Source organism: Molothrus ater, chromosome Z (assembly GCF_012460135.2).
Source record: "Molothrus ater isolate BHLD 08-10-18 breed brown headed cowbird chromosome Z, BPBGC_Mater_1.1, whole genome shotgun sequence".
Classification (NCBI taxonomy): domain Eukaryota; kingdom Metazoa; phylum Chordata; class Aves; order Passeriformes; family Icteridae; genus Molothrus; species Molothrus ater.
The window spans coordinates 54,835,670-54,853,749 of NC_050511.2; the positions used below are offsets into that span (position 1 = coordinate 54,835,670).

At 38.3% G+C, this 18,080-nt stretch overlaps 1 protein-coding gene across 8 annotated transcripts in view; it reads right to left on the bottom strand.

The window, feature by feature from the left end:
* CSNK1G3 (casein kinase 1 gamma 3) overlaps nt 1–16,927 on the bottom strand; it is a 68,062-nt gene extending 51,135 nt beyond the window's left edge. For 2 of the 8 annotated variants that reach the window (XM_036403024.2, XM_054517874.1), the window contains exons 1-3: nt 16,812–16,925; nt 2,812–2,869; nt 207–622 (exon numbers count right to left, since the gene is read on the bottom strand). In XM_036403024.2, the coding sequence (XP_036258917.1) occupies nt 207–384 (178 nt within the window). In that variant the 5' untranslated portion in view covers nt 385–622; nt 2,812–2,869; nt 16,812–16,925. Of the gene's footprint in view, nt 1–206; nt 623–2,811; nt 2,870–4,544; nt 5,599–5,684; nt 5,836–5,869; nt 6,550–16,811 lie in introns of those variants that run through there. The other 6 variants (XM_054517872.1, XM_054517871.1, XM_054517875.1 and 3 more) reach the window with 6 other exon arrangements.
* Nucleotides 16,928–18,080: the final 1,153 nt, after the last annotated feature.

Below are 18,080 nucleotides of genomic sequence, written 5' to 3' on the forward strand. Positions count from 1 at the left end.
TACTCACAGGAAGTATCCAGCTATATAGGATAAGCTTGCACCGGCTGAGGTAAAACCACAAAAGATGGGCTGAATATGCCTTGCACATCTGAAGGTTTAAGGCACTTTGAAGCGCTGTACGGTATTCATAGAGAAATTTTCTTGCCTAGACTATATAAAAATAGCCTTGAACAATGTAAACGGAAATAAATAAACAAGGATCTTACCTAACCGTAGTTCTCCAAAATTACCGCATCCAATTTTTTTACCAACTCTGAAGTTAGGGCCAACCATTAACACTCCAGAATTTGAAGAACCAGTTCCACGTGGATTATGGCCTGATCTCCCACTAGGCCGTGCCATTCTTTCATCTGGTTTGTCTTTGTCTTTCTTTTTATTTTCCATGTCAAGTTTACGGTACTCCACTTTGATTGATTCCTCTTTTTAAAAATCAGTATAAGCAAATTCCAATTGGACAAGGTGAGAATGAAAACATCATGAGTGAACTGCCCAGCTGGTTACTGTGGGTAAGCAGTCAACAGCAGCATGTTCATTCTGTTTGCAAAGCCTTGGTGTTATCTGTAGTAAAACGTATTTCCAGAAAACACAACACCAGCAAAATTTCCTAGTCTTTAGAGGAATTCTGTTAAAAGAAAAACAAAGTTATTCAACACAGTAAGATTCTTGTACAAAATTACCTTTCCCTTCAACTAGACAGACAATTAAGCTTTAACTAATTATATTTGCTTTACAGATCTATGAAAAGCACTACTTAAGGGTTAATTCTATTTCTAATATGTAACAGCAAGTGTTATTGTAGTGACTGAAGTATACTAAAATTTCAACACTTCAAGCAATAGTTATTTTTAAAAAAGCAACAAAAAAGCCCTATAAAACTTTTTCCTGAATAAACACACTTAAAATTGATGCTTGGACACACTCACTTCATCTTATGCCAGTTCTTCAAATGAAAGCATTTTATTTATTTCCCTCAAAAAGTATCTGCTATTTTAAGCAAATGCTCAAGCTGCAAAGTTATTGAAGTTATAGAAATATATTGTATTTTCTGAACTGTAATTTCAGAAATGCTCAAATTATAAACTCATGGCAAGGACACTCAAGTTCTTTCAGTAACTCCTAGAATCTGAAACTAAACTATATTTACTTATTCTCCTCTACTATACTTCTGTAATACATCTGTTTCCCTGCTCCCCTTCTCCCTTGTTTAGCATCATTGCCTAGACACAAATTCCCACATGGATTTTAGCAAAAACAATGCTATCTTACTACTGTAATAAAGAATCACAAGAAGGCTTTTGTTTTTAAATCTCAGCTATAAGAACAATGGATATTGTTTTCTATTTGATGACAGTGGCGTAAAACCCTGTAATTCAGAAGTTTCTACACCAGCAAAATTCCACAATGAGTTAAATGTCTGTCCAAAATTCTTTTCCTACATTTGCTTCAATGTTGGGAATACACTGAAGTAATGGAGAACATCCTCTGGAAAAATGTATTTCATATGCTACAGCCTATTTTAAAGGCAGTCACCAGGAGCTTATTTTTAATACTTTGAGCTGAAGACACTTTTATTTTGTAAACCAATTTCTCACAAAGTAAAATTATTACTCATATCACAGCTTACCACAAAATTTGAAAAATCAAAGAGGTAGTAGTGAAAAATATACCAAATAATATGAACAGTCACCTGAATAGTTGCATCTGCTAAATCATACATAGTTATAGCATGGTTATAACTATGATGATGACATTTAAAAATCATTAATGATGACATTTAAACATCATTAATCAACAGCTGACTAACATATTACCTGAACAAGGAAGTACATGGAAATTTGTTTGGCAAAGAAATATGACCACAATACTGTGAAAGGGGGAATGAAAGGCTTGTTTTGAGAACAATCAAAAAACTCAAATGCAGATTACAATCCAAGATGACTTGCTTAATGCCAGGGAAAATGACTTCAGCAGTGAGTAATGCAACTTGTGGTTTTTTATGGTACAGATAGAAGCGTTTAAGAGAAAAGGGACATACTACATAACCTTGCAGGCTTTCAGATACCCTAAAGGCACCTTCTAAATCACAGATCTCAAAGGAACTGGCTCAATGGAAGCAATAGGTAATTCTCCCTCACCCACTATGCTGCAAAGGCATAGTGGAAGAAAAGGAAGAAATAAGGAAGCTAGACATTAAGTGTGTTGAAGTAGAACTTCAAAGGCACCATTCAGTTCTTAGAATGCAGGTCAGCATGTTTGATGCAAAAGAATGCAACTAGATGTTTTAGGTACCAAAGAAAAGAAGACTTCCATATTTTATTGGCTTTTTCAGGAAGAACTAACAATAAACAATCCTAGAATTTTTAGTGTACCAAATACATGACAAACAACATCAATTTTGATTTCCAGAAATGTGTCTACTATATGGACAAATCTATTACACAGTAACTTATGTCCTCCCCTTTCCTCCTGTTGAACCAACAGATACTCCACTTACATTACAGGTAAGCTTTCTTATATAAACTGAAAGTAGTACCTTTTTATAAGATATTTGCTAAATAACCAACACAAGTCCCTCACATTTTTCCCACACTACATATCCAAAGGAAGACATGGAAGTATTCTTTGTCACAGTTTCCCCAGGACACAGGTGTTCTCTTACATTTTCCTAATAAAATAATCTGCAACTAACTCAAAATAAGGACAGTGCTTATGACTTTCTTCATTTTGAAGTTCCTGTGCAATATTTTATGATGTATTTACCTTAAAAATACTAAACTTTTTCATGGTTATATTTATTTCTATTTTACTTACCTATGACAGTGTTATAATGTTGATGGCAGTATCTTCTCTTCACCGTAATGCTCACATTCTAGAGGAAAAGCACCAAAAGGCAAAGACTATTTATATAGTATTTGCAATTACTTATCATGTAAAAAATTCTGATACAGAATGAAAGTACAGGTTTTTTTGACTATTAAGGAAGATGCAGCAGATTTGTCTCAAAGACTCAACACAATTTTTAAGGCTCAGAAGACACACATCATTCAAAGGTGTGCATCATCTGAAGCACAAAAGGAATACATACAGTATAAGCATTGTAAGTTATTTGCAAAATCACTTTCTCGCTGTATGATAGTTATAGGCAATCTGTGAAAAACATGCCATCCTCATTTTACAGCTTGATTTTCTGTTTAATTTTCTTTTTTTTCATTTCTGCCTACATAAATGAGCACACAAACCATAAACTTCAGCCCAACATTAGGGAATATTGTTAGGATTTAAATAATTGTTCTTAGTTCAAAAAGATACAGGACTAAATATCAGGACAATGGCAAACACCATCAAAGCCAAGTCGACAAAGCAATATCAAAGGAGTGAAATTGCTATGTTCAAGTCTGAAGAGAAAGGCAAAAGAAGCTATAATAAAAGTCAAAATGGTATTACATAGAAGAAAAAGTAATTAGATCTCAATTATAAATTAAATCTGTAATCTGTATTGACTGAAGACAAAAAATAAAACAAGACTGGAAGAAAGCAAGTAACTTCAGAGAAACTGACATGCACAACTAACAACAGCTAGCAGAGGTTTCATTTTTTTTGGTGTAATCTGATAGATTTTTCCAAGCCCTGTAGAGAGACTGCATGAAAAGTAAGGAGAGGTACAGTGAAGAAAAGTAAGAAAAATGACAACAGGGTTTCAATTGACTCACAACTCGCACACCTAACACTTCCAGAAGTATCCCTAGATTAGAGCTATAAATCTACACATCTCTCTAAAACTCTGCTTGAAAATGTCCCAATTAACACTACTGAAGAGTATATGCCACATAAGACCCCTATTCTGTAGCAACAATGACTCTCTAGGACACTAAATAAGGCGGAATAAAAGAACAGCTCATTTAAGCGTCTTCTTTATTCATACATTTCTCAAATGCCTGTTCCTGCAGCAACAGCAGGAACACCACTGTAATTATATGCAAGCTTACATGTTCCAAAGTGTTGTCATGACAATGTTCATACTCAAGTGTGCAAGTCACCTTTAAAAAAATCAAACTTACTATCTACCTCATTCCTTTTTCATGTTCCAGATTTACTCCTAAACGAACTAACTAAGAGAACGTTAAAGTAGCTAAATAGAACATTCCACTGCCCAGGAATGACAAACTTAAATGAAACGTGCAACCATAACTGCTCCCTCAGGTAACATAAGCAGTACCCTTCACATTGTAATTACAAGATCATACATCACTGCTAGTATCAGTATACTAACATTTTGCTCTACTTTTAAGAAAAGCATACAGCAGCAAAAGAGCTACAGAGGAAAATAAAAATTTGATAGAGCTTTAAGTTACATTGGAAGAAGCAAAAGGACATAAACAGGTTTGACAGTGATAAGCAATGGGATGATATGCCAAAACTCAAGGAACTGAGTGCTAGTGAGATCCTTAAACTGGTCCCAGAAGTGTCAGCTACAACAGATCACATCCAAAATGTTTCCACACCAACACACACAGCATGAGGATCATCACTGGAATAAGTGAAACCTGGTGGGATGAACCCCTTGATTGAAGTGCCATGTTGGATGGTCACAAGCACTCCAGGAGGGACAGGCAGGGCAGGTGAGATGGAAGGGCTGGAATACTGCCTGAAGCCAGAGACGGCAGGCTGACAGTCTCTGCATAAGGATTAAGGGACAAAAAAATAATGTGGATGTCATTGCAGGAGTCTACTATAGGCCACCTATCCAGGACAATGATTCCAGAAAATTACTCTGAGGAACTAAGGGACACCTTCAAAACAGCTGCCCTTGTCACACAGCTGCACAAATAGGTCCAGAACAGTCCGAAATCTGGGTAGTCTTACAGTACAGCAACTAATGGAGCCAGCTACAAAAGGTGCCCTCCTTGATGTGTTGGGGAAGATCTCATGAACAAAGTCATGACTCAGCCACAGTGACACCTTGGCCACAGTGACCACAAAGCAACTGAGTTTAAAATCACCATTATCAGGAGAAAAAGTGACAGCAAAATTTCAGTCCTGGGCATGACAAGAGCTGACTTCAAGCTGTTAAAAGGATAAGCAAAATGGCCTGAGGAAATGGTTTTGAGGGTGCTAGGGTCCATCAGATCTGGTCATTTTTAGGTGCCACCTCCCAGGGGCACAGGAACAGGAAGTTTCAAAATGTCATAAGTCAAGCAGAGGAGGGAGAAGGCCAGCTTGGCTGAGCAGGAATCTTCTCTCAGAAATAAGGCAAAAAAGTGAACTGTATGCCCACTGGAAGGAAGGTCTGATGAAGGGAAGAACTACAGAGATGCTGTAGCCAGTGACAGAACCTGAGGGAATGGCCTGAAGTAGTGTCAGGGGAGATTTAGGTTGGGTATTAGGAAAAGTTCTTCACCCAGAGGGTGGCTGGGCACTGGAACAGCTCCCCAGGGAAGTGGGCACAGCATCAGCCTGAAAGAGCTCAAGAAGTGTTTGGTCAACGCTCTCAGGCACACGGGGTGACTCTTGGGGTGTCCTGTGCAGGGCCAGGAGTTGGACTTCAACGATTCTTCTGGGCTCCTTCTAACATGTGATATTTTATTCTTTTATGAAAAACTGTAAAGAAACAGTCCTGGTTTCAGCATGAGGTATTTAAAATTCACTCAGCCTTCTGGCATTTTCATACTTCCGCAGTTTCTCACCTCTCAAGTATCTGTTCACATACTTCTAACCCCAAGGGCTCATGATTTTTGGCAGTTACAGTAATTTAGCAACACAGCTTCTTCCCACATCTTCTAGAAGAGTGAAGAGAAAGTTTCTAGTGCCTCTGCCACAAATTTCCAAGATACTTTCTCTAACTATATGTAAGTTTCATTGAATACTTCACCTACTACAGGTCTTCAACTGAGATGAAGAACAGTCACGTTCACTTTCCAAAGATCATTTCCATGTTATAAATACATCTGTACTGCAGAAAAAATAACACAAGATTCCATCCAACAAAACTCTTTTAGAAATATTTAAGAGCAGAAAATCTGAAATTCATACTACAAATCTGAAACCAAGCAAGAACTTCACTGTGAAATCATAATACAAAACTTAAATATCTAATCAACTGTTTCTGCTATTTTTGTATGCATCATGGAAAAATTAAGCTGTTCTTTCTAGATTAGTTATTACTGCATTATTTTCATTCATTTTTATATACATGTCTCTATGCAACAGAGGAAATCTACAAAATTCCAAATCCACAGCAAATAGGCTCATAATTGAAGATCCCTTGAAAGTTTAGGACAGCAGTTTCTAACTGTGAAAAAGTTTTCAGACAGAATTTGAATTGGAAAATATCTCTAAGATTACGTATGATTTGGTTAGATCCACTGTTTTATTTAAAATGAAAAATAAACACTTAATGACAGAAGAGTGGATTTCATTATTTTCACTTTAGTCCAACAAGAGCAATGTAGGCTTGCACATGACTTGAACATGACCAAAAGTTGAGCTGCTATTCCAATAATTTATATTACAAATAAATATGTCTATAGCTTTATTTTTTGTATAATATTTTCCAAACAAAAACTAAAATAAAAAGTTTTTTAATGATTCATTGCATAACTCAATCAAATGTAATCAAATTATTACTTCATCATTTCTCAGATTTCCAAAGCAGAAACAATATGCAAAATCATTAGCACTTCACTCAAAACTAAAGACAAAATTAGTGTACTGAAATATTCAGTATGTAAACTTCCACATATGGTACATACTCATGATGTCATATTCATGATGTTTGAAAAACAAAGAACATTTCCAAACAAATTTCTCCTGACACAATTTCTCTCTCCAGCTATCAGTAACCTGTATCAAAATTGCTCACCACTGAATCATTTTGGAAGTCATAGATAGTGTTCTTCATATGTGACCTGAACACAATGAAAACTTATTCATCAATAACACATTTTGCTCTAAACAATATAATCTACTTCATACACCTGGGGAATTCTAAGACTAATGGCATCTGATTTTACAGTTTTTTAAAAATTTTTTCACATAAAAGCAAAATACAGCTTGGTATTATCTGCTCCTCATATTTTCAGAAGTTAGTTGTTTCATCAAAGACTATTTCATTCTCCCATTCCTTAGGTACTTATTCTGACTTCAATTAGTTAAACAATTACCTTGAAAGCACTGTAAAAAGAATATGTAAATTCTCTGAAACAACATCTTCTTCCCCCCCCCCCAAAAAAAAAAAAAAAAATCTGTATTTTGCAGTAGATGTGAACTAATCCAAGAAATAAGGATGGTCTTTTTCAGCTTCACATGGGAAGACTGCTGTCTCCACATAATAAAATAACAAACATACAAGAAGTGACAATGCAGCTAAATAAGATCTTCAGCAGGATCAACATTCAAGCCATCAAAAACCACAGCCACATCATTTCTCTGCCAGTTTGCCTTTCCAAATACTTAACTACAGAACCCACATTTGCTACATTTCCTTCACAGCGAAAAAGTACATAATACACTAGTAAGTTCGAAATCCTTCCTAGAGTTTCATCAGCAAAGAGGGAAAACACACAAAGCAATTGCTACTTCTTGATCACGTAAAATTTTTCACACTTCAGAAGACATGGGTGTTTATTTAACAAAGCAAATATAATAACCTTATTTCAAAGGCAAATGAAATCTCTTTATAACAGATCATGCAGGAGCTCAACTGTGCAGTTTATTTCTCAGTGTGCATGGCCTCAAAACACTTATTTTGATTCATGCTCTTCATCACTGCAAAGCAACTAACAGATCACAAGTGGGCATAAATTTTGTTTGCATTACCACAACTTCCAACAATACGACACTTGTATCTCAAGTACCTTCTACACTACTATTTCTTTCTTACTTAAAAGTCTCAGTTTTCCACAGATTCTTATTTTCACTTTCTGAAACTCAGACAACAGTACTGTTCTCACAGCATTCAGTCTTTTGCCACGTCTGCCTTCTGTAATACCAACCAATTCTAGACTCAGCTAAGTTTTGCAAAACCAAGAACAGATTTTATTCCTTTTGGTGTACAAACCAGACTCTCAGCATTCCTCAAAAATACAATTGTTTCAAAATAGGTATTTGCTTACTCTTACAGATATGTATGATTTTCCTCAAAAAACAAGGGTTTAGGTAACAATGTAAGTCTACATACATACAGTCTCAACCTTCAAATACATACGAATGAGATGCACTGAAAGAGGCAGCCTAATTGAAAGAGTCAAGGTAAATCCAAGTATCTTTCTTATGAAAGTATTTACAAAACCAAGCCTTCTGAAGTCTTGTTTTCATCTCCAGTGGTATATATATTAAATAAAAAATTAGGTTTTTCTCTTACCATATAAACCGCCACACACTATTTTCAACAAAAATAATTAATTTGAGATTCTAGAATAAGCGTTTCAATTTTCACGTATATACACATTTCCCTAGGGAAGTACATCAACAAACCACATATGGCCACATACAATCCTCCTTAAATGCACAAAATCTAACAGAGAAACAGCTTTACTAACATTTAATCAACCACTTGCCTGTACAAGAACTAACCAAAAACCTCCCTCATCCTTATTGAAGCTTGTTTAAGAAGTCTATTCGAGTTAAACTAGTGTAACTTTTCTTGTACCAAGGTCTAGAGTCACATGAACACACTGGAGGGCTGCCAATATCCAAAATTCAGTATCTCTTCTCTACACTTAATTTTGTCACTACTACCTAATTAACAATAATGCATGCTTCTGCACCACCAGCTGCCAGCTCTGGTCAAAATGCTGTCACATCAGAAGGCATGTACAGTACTGGGGGTCATCCTAAGTCAACACAATTTTTCCACAAATGACAGCCTGGACTAATTATGTAGCAATTAAGATCTCCAAGCAATCTCTTCATCTCTGTTAACTCTAAACAAACATCAGCTGAGATGGCTATCTCTGGTTACTGCATAAACATTTTTATTTTCTCATTGATCTAGAAGGCAAGTTTGGCCCTAATCTATGAATTACACTTCATCGTAGACTTTCACTACAAAATCCTACCAACTTCACTTAAAGATTCCATGCAGGTGCATGCAGTTATTTGGTTAAAACTTCTGCTCAGGCATCCTTCTTGCACTTTCCTATAATCATCATTTCAGAGTAAAAGCTGAAAGTCAGTTTTCAGAAATGAGAGCCATAATACAAGGAATAATTTTTAAAATCTAATGACACTATTAAAGCTGATTTACTAAAAAGAGCACAGAAAGGACAAAACTGATGGTTAAGCAATATTTCAATCATTTGTTTCTTCACATTTCCACCACCACAACCATACAGACTTAAATGGGCTACATTGTCCTCAGCTGCCAGAAAGCTAATGCTGAGCTAGCTAATACTACATAATAGAGGTGTCAATTTTCTACACGAATAATTGTACCACAGCACGCAAGTATTACAGCAGAACAACAGAAAGGTTCAGATAGCCTAAGGCTAGGCCAGAGAAACTGTGAAGTTAACACATCTAGAAGTTAAAAAAAAAAAGAGTATTGCATTTAATCTAACACCGTAACTATATCTGAAGACAAAATTAAGTAGCATTGTGAAACACCCCAGTGCTACATGGAAAAAAAACCCAAAACATTTCTGAGAGTCCAAAAGACACTAATTCTGTCTTCAGGTTAGATTTTGGATAGGCTAAAATACATAATGTGCTCTAGCATTCCACAGTGATTGTGAAGATTTGTTTTCAAAATTAAAAGTATTTTTAGTTCTCTGACACAATTCTCTGTCCCTTAACTTTAATTACATGGTCAAATTCTACTTCAAGAACTTAAGACAGGAGTCAAGCTCAAGTTTAATAACTCCACATGTGAGGAAAGGGATAATTCACAGTACAGGAAAATGTCTCCAGACTAAGTTTTGCAGCTAAGAATCTGTCAAGGATTTCTAACAATAACAAACTACCTGGCAATCAAATGATTCTGCTGTCTTAATTGTCTCCATAAACCAGACAGGTACGCTCTACAGCAGTTCCAAGTATTTCACTACTACACACACTTGCAACTCTCCTCTCACTTGCATGACTTTCACTGCAATGTATACCTAAAATGTCTCTATAAAATTGAAACTACAGTTCTATAGTCTTCAAAAGGCTATAAAGTTTTTTTTCTTCTGTTATAAGTTTAATATGGAATAAAATGGTATAGATAAAGTCTCAGACACCACACCAAATGGAATCATGCTTGAAACCTTCATATTGAATGCATAAGATGCACAGTGACAAAAATTAAGACAAAACACTAGCCACAGTTAAGATCTTGGATTCATCATTAGTGATGTAATACAAGACATATTTAAACCAATGCTTTCCTATGGTACTCAGAGGAAAAAAAACAAGTCTCCCAGTGTTTTATACAAATTCAAATGACACTAAATATGAAATCATCTGATGTAAATTAAAAGTTTTGAGAACAAAACAACCTGGTGCTGTTGACATCACTTTTGTCAAGGTCTGATGGCAGTTATTTAACTACACTGATTTTAAAGTCAGTATGTTGATGTGGGCACTTGTGTGTAGTTAAATGCTTGCTGCGCTACTTAGGAAGACTAAAATAGAATCATTCCTCAAAAGCATCAATGTTAGCTAAACTTAGCTGCCTACGGATTAGTGTTCAACACCCATGCAGCCCCAGTGTAGTAACTTCACTTTTCTGGTTATCTTCCACATATCCACCACATTTGCAGGCCACCCTCTGACACATCTTCAGCTTTCTTTCTTCACAAAACCCCTCCTTTCTTCCCACATTAAAATGTTCCCTTCTTCAGTGGAGATATTCTGTTGCTTGCCTAGTACTACAAGTTGAAAGCTGAACAGCTCTCAAGCTACTACCACACAAAACATATAAAATCCTTCCTTCACCATGGTAATGGTTAATAAATATCTACTATCTAAACTGGTTTATATGAAGCTTATAGGAACTTATTTTCACAGGCATAACAATCTAAGTTTGGTTAAAACTACCCTAAAAATTCCACATTCCTACAGGCAGCAGATGAGAGAGCCGCAGATCAAAAATACCTAATTTCCTTAAAAAACAGACTTAATTTTAATGAAAAATTTAAAAACTTCAAAATACAATCAACAGTATTTACTTAAAGGTCTCACAATGTTTTACATAAAAACAAACAGTAGTGAAAATATTGTTGGAAAAATTAAAAGCAAAGACAAAAAGCATTTCTGTAAAGACATTTTTCTCTCCAACAAAAGCTTAAGAGCAAATTTAGTTATTCTGTCTTCCTCTTGTCTGTTGGAAAAATTCTGCCCTTCTTCTTTACTGTTAACCATAAACTCAAGTTTCATAATTTTTTATTTAGATTTAAAGATGCCTCCAGATTTAAAGATGCCTCAGCCTACTATCAGCAAATGTTACACAGAAACCTTAACAGCTTGATACACTGAGCAACCTGCTGACGGAACATTGCAAGAAATGAATGAGTGCCAACTGAAGTGATCTTCCACAGAAAGTAAAAAACATTCTATACTGAACTTCTCTGTTTCCAGAAGAAAACACTTGTAAGGTGCAACTAAGAAAATACGAGTGGTTGAGGTTAGAAGCAAAACATGTCTCCCACAACCCTTAAAGCAATCGTCTCCGTGAATTTAGCCTCTACAGTATTACTTCATCTTCCCAAGACTACTGCACAATTAATTAAGATTTTAAGAAAAGCTGCATTTTTATAGACATTATCTACATTTAAGCTGACATCAAAAATATCAATACTTCATGAAATTAAGTATGTTTTTCATTATAAGCTAGCAGAATTCCTCTAAATCAACACTGAATGCCTTTAAAGATTGCTTTATATCATTATATTAAAAAGATGTTGAAACATGTTAACAGTCATGTTAACTACTTCATTCAAATATAAAGACATAAAATGGAAAATGCTTGGTGTCTTAAATACAAAAAGATACTCACAGGATTCTTCCACACATCATAATACAGTTTTTAAATAGTACTTTCTTATAGACTCCTATCCTGGACTAAATCACACCTTCCAACATCACGAAGGGAACCTGTCAAGAAACCCGTGCTTTTAAAGTATTTTCTACAAAAACAGAAAATGCAGCCAATGAAGCTTTAAAAATGTAACAGATCCAACATTCACCAGGTAACTAGCATCTCAAGCTCAAAGACAAACTGAACCAAAAAGAAGAATTTTATGGGTTCAATAGAACCGAAGTCTGAAATCTGCAAAATGCAAATGACAAAATGCAATTAGACAATTGTGATGTGTTAGTACCATGGCCCTTCTCCTACTGCACGTAGCACACTACCTGCTGATCCCATGCCTCACCAGCATCAGCACTCCCATGCCTCAGTGAAGCCATTACTCACTCACTCAGAGTACCACAAAGCTCACAAACTCAGTAACTACTCAACAGAAGCTGAACCGACTCAGAGGAGGATACAAAAGACAGGATGGAGAGCAAGAGTGGAGCTACAAGACTGCACAGCCAGAAGTGGAGCAGGGGAATGCCCCATATTAGAGAGAAGGGCCTTTCCACAGCAGCACAGCCACAACGGGTGTTTCACAGCCCAGCAAGAGCATCCCTTCAAGGACAACACACCCCAGTGACCTCCTTACACAAACGGCCACCTCAACAGCACCTTCAGCTCTGCTTCTGATGGAAGCTGCTCCATCTATATTCTGTTATTGCACAGGGTTTATTGAACAAAAAGCATGGCAACTCATAAATTACTCAACAAATAACTGCAGAGAATACAAGAAGTTGAGACAAACCACATACTTGAAGTCTAGGCTCTGCTTGCAATAAAACACTTGTATTTTTGGCCTACTGAAAAGGACATCATCCTCCACTGTTGCAGTCCCCATCCTGTCTTAATCAAAAATAACACAATCAAAACACATGGTTGATGAAGACTATAAATCACCATGCAGGGAAACTGGAGGAAAAAAATTTATTTTTAGGAAAATGACATTGAATTTACTTAACTTAGTAATTAAACCTTAATTAAAAAACCTTAAATTACTAAGTTAAGTAAAACTTCTACGCAAAGTCCTGGTATGTTAAAAGCTAAGCTGGCTAGTAACCTTACAGAGAAGATCCTAAAGTATAGAAAAAAACAGTTGTAGCTGTATTAATGTTACACATAAAGTCAAATTAAGTAATAAACTTACTTGAATATGCAAATCTGACTTGTGTGTATCATGGGCTTCTGTGACCTACAGTTATTTGGGCAAAGACATTTCTGATTCATCAGTATGTCTCCCATTCCTAACTCCACAGCACAAGGCAAGATACCAGACAAATGGCAAGATAACTGTTTTAGCTTTTCATACCCACAGAATATACTTATTTTGTACTAAATACCCTTCTTTTAACAGCTAAATGGGGTTTTTAAAAAGGTTTCCTACACAAAGTCAAAAACATCAGATAAAGGAGGTGGTGAAGAGAGGGAAGTGCAGATGCTTAAAATGTCCTCTGTAAGAGATAAGGAACATACAGTTCAATAAACATGCTAGGAGAATGCACTGGCACATTCTTAATATTCTGAAATTTCTGTATATTTGATATTATATATTTACCACAAATATTTGTATTTTACATATAAGTATATTTAATATATAAATATTCTCTCCCCCTTTTGTTAGAAAGAAACATTTTCATAAATTTAAGGTAATGAATATATCATCTATAAAACAGTAGAAGCAAATGTTAACAGGTGAGCTAAATCTCACCATAATAAATTATTCCATACTACACAACTAAGAGTTTCATAACCTCCTCTGAAAGGTAAAGTTTCAGAAAGCTCCCTAAGTAACCACAGTCCAAACCAATTCTACAGCATGGATCAGTGTGTTGTCTCCTCTTCTACATCCTCCCTATGCCAAAGAGGGAATATTAAATTGCAAGTGGCTTACTTAGGATCACAGGGAGGGACAGATGTTCCAGTCATTGTCTTTCCCTCTTATCATCACCCTAGCTTTTAACTACCTTCTTGCTAGACTGCTTTTATTTAAGCAACTATTTAGCTTAAACACATATTTTTCTTCACCCAGCTGTTTCAGCTGTAGCTTATAAAGCTCTAGAAGTCCAGTGACAATGCTGGGAGGCTACTCAGAATTACACTTAAAAAAAACAAGCAGAGCAGCATCAGGCTTGATCTCATTGCATTGGTTCTGCAGCAGCACTGAGGAAGCATCAAAATGCCTGCATAGCATTAAAAAAATTAAGGATTGGCAGAAAATATACAAAAATTACTTCAAAGTTACCTTTTTACCTTTTAATAGATCAAGAAAATCAATTATATAGAAGTCTCAAAATATTTTTGAAAGTGTGTTAAAGGCCCAATGTACACTGGAAACATACCATCCCATTTATATTAGTAAATGACTTCCAAGTATCACGATATCAGTTTTAGATAATTTAAACCCAGACCACAGCTGAAAAGGATTGTCTCACTCTTTCCCTAAGCACTGTCAGGTAGTTTGTTCATACAGCCTCAGGTGAGGTATTAAGGGTTGACTGAGAACTCTAAACATTAATTTGCAGTTGAATCAATGAGCCTAAACTGTGAAGAAACAGTATGTAAAACTCCCTTACAACTTTGCTATTCCTGTGTGTGGTTTTAATTACATTATTTCTTTTATGTACAACATCTCATAAAAAATCACTCAAAAGTAAAAAGAAAAGCTTGAGTAACAAGATTTAACTATATGTTTTGTCTACAATAGACTGAAAAAAATGTTCAGCTGGAGAAAAGTTAGATAAAGACAGTTAATACAGCCGATTACTACCCTTTCTTTAGCAATTTCTTTTTTGTAATTAGAAGATATTGGAGAAAAGCAACCACTGTCACTTTCTTATTCCTCATGATCCATTCATTGTTGTCTCAAAGGCATAACTAAAATAAATGATTCTTAAACATCAGAAGACTTCCTAACCTTTTTAAACAAATTTTCAAGACAAGAGTAAAAATATTAGAAATACATGTAACTTTGCTACTTCTAATCACAGAACCATTTAGCACAGTAACTAGTGAACCAAGAACAATTCTATTTCCATAGGACAAACTTTGTGGATACAGTGGAAACACTAAGATTCAATACAATGCATGAGTTTTAGTAATGCATAGTAATTAATTAATTTAATTATGAAAATTTAGTTATTAAAAATTAATTATGAAAAACCTGATTATGAAAAAATGACACTAAAAGTAAGTCAATTCAGTCTTGCTAATTGTACATAAATAGGCTGGACAAGGGAAAAACTCTTTCATAGGTTCAGTTACACTTTTTTTTAGGGGAAGAACAATTTCAGAAGGGTTAAGACATGGCCTATCGCAGGTTATTTCTTGGATATATTTCTCTTAACTAATCTTGGATATATTTCTCTTGATCACACAGAAGAAAAAAAAAGCTCTACAGAAAATGTGATGTATCAGAACTAGTACTTTAGATTCTGAAAACCGTTTACATTTTATAAGCCAATACATCTATTTGATAGAGAGTGGCAAGAGAAAAAGATTTATTTAATTAGCTGAAAGTCATTCTCAACTGATGCAAATAGTCTGCCGTTTGCCAGGTAGTTTCTCCATTTCAGGCCAGCACAACAAAATACCCTTTTTTCCACTGAAAACACTGTTTAACTGTTGAAACGTTTCAATTACAAAGAAATTAACCAAAGGATATTGAGGTCGATATAGTTAGCACAGAAACATCTATCTCATCTTTTCCCTTTAAAACAAAATTGCATTACTCCCATCTTGGATTTTAACATCCCAATGTAGCTCGAGATAAAACGCATTCACTAGATAAGTGGGTTAAGAAGAGGCGTGAGTCTAAAGAGCAGGTAAGTTGTTTATCCTTGCAAGCAATCATAACGCAGGCAGCAAGGCTTAATATGCTTAACAGTGTGCTTCGCTTATAATCATGCTTAAGCACATGCTCAGTACCTATTTCTAACTATGTATGCACTTAAAAATTACCTTAACTATAAAATTCAGCAAGGAAAAAAAGTCTTCGATTATATTGCAATTTGTTTCTTACACATCGCATGTCACTTCAACACTCATTAAGGCTGTACCAGTAAAATGAACAAGAATGCCTGAAAATAAGGTCTGTCCGAGCTCCACGGTCACTGAAACACCACTTTTAGAGATTCTAATTAATCAAACTTAAAACCACTACATTCAGATCGCGCCTATAAATAACTTCCTGAAGAGCAAAATAAAAGGTAAGAATAAAAGAGCACTGGCAGCCCAGTTTGCCTCTAACCTGCTAATCTGCTAAACGAGCACAATCGCACTCCAACAACCTGCTTCTACAGACCAGGAAAACAAATTTACTTGTTCCTACAAACCCAGCTTGGTGCTCGCTCGGAACAACCACCACCAGCAGCACCGACACTGGCCGCCACACAGGGAGCCCCACGGCCGCAAGCACCTCCTGCAGGAGAGGGAACTCGGAGGTCTCACAGCGACGGCTTTTGCCACCCGGGAGCGCAGCCTCAGCGAGGCGCGGGCCCTCCCGCGCCGGCCGAGCCCCTCCGGCACCGCCGGCGCCCCACACCCGCCCGGGGCACGGCCCCGCACGGGCGCAGGCTCTCGCTGCCCGGCCCGGCCGGCCGCCCTGGCCGCCGCCGCGCTCGCAGGGGGCTCCGCGGCCCCCGCCACTCCCGCGGCCGCCAGGGAAAGGAGGAGAGAGCCAGCCCAAGGCCTCGGCCCACGGGGCGGCTGCGACCGCTGCAACCGCCGCCGCTCCGAGAGGCGGCCGGGGACAGCAACCTACCGGGGAGCCCAGAGGACCGGGGCACAGGCTCGGCGTTCAGCCCTTCACCTCCGGCCACTGCTTCCCTTCCCTTCCCTTCCCGACCCGCCCCGCCCCACCCCGCCCCTGGCGCGGGGCTCCGAAGCGGGGCCGGCCGGGGCGGCGCCCCGAGGCGAAGGGGAAGCAGCGGCAGCCCCGAGCGCCCGCCCCTTCCCACCGCGGCACAGGCGCCCGGGCGAGCGGGACGCGCCGCGCGTCCCGAGGGCGGGTGATTGACAGGCCACGCCGGCCACTCGGGGGTCGAGAAGCGAACGTCAGGTTGTGGGAGGGGGCGGGGCTTCCTGGTGGGCAGAGCCGGCAGCCAATGACGGCGGGGCGGGGCAACGGGGGGGCGGGGCCGCAGCGGCGGCGGGAGGGGCCGGTGGGAGGTGGGAGGTGGGAGGGCCCCGGCTGCGCTGCTCCCCTCAGCCCAGAGGTAGCGCGCGGAGGAGGCCGCGGCGCCCCTGCCCCGGCTCAGCTGCCCGCCTCCCTCGCTTCGAGCTTCTCCTTACAGGGACAAAGGTACATGTTTAATGTGTGAAGCGCTGGCCCCCAGGGATTGCCCTGTGCCCAGCAGTGGCTGAGTCAGTGTCAGACCGCAGCCGCGGGGCGCCTGGAGCCGCAGCTCCCTTCCGTCCTCTGCTGGGTAGCAGTCCCCTAATGCCAGCACCCTCAGTGGCTGGGCGGCTCGCTCCCGGCAGTTCCACAGCAGGGCTGTGCCCCCCGCGCCTGGCCGCTGCCACACCGCGTGTTCGGCAATGTCACCACCCGTGGGTGAGGTCGCCCTGCCCGTCCCGCTCGGGCATCCTGCGTTCCTTGTCCTGCGTGTCCGTGCGGGAAACCGGGAAATCAGAGCCCCACGCTCACTTGATATCTGCAAGAGCTGCCACGTAACTACTAAAAAAAAAAAAAAAAAAAAAACTTATAAATGCTATATAATAGACTCTGTGCCAACACTCATGCAAAAGAAAAGATCTTTAGGTTCTTTCCTAGTTTTGCAGTCAGGAGGAGAGTAGCATTTTAAAAACCTTGAGATTTGAGTATCATTTAGGCCACTAAAGGTCTAAGGCTTTAAGTATTACCTTTCTTATATTTGAATACATAAAAACAACTTTTAAAGTTTATTAACAAGTTGTTTTACAGTCACTATAAATATGGAGGAGAGAGGATGCCAAGGATAAGTGTTGGAGGTTCTGACCGATCTTGGAGTATTGCTTGGTCAAATAATTTTTTAGGTAAAGTTGGCACATT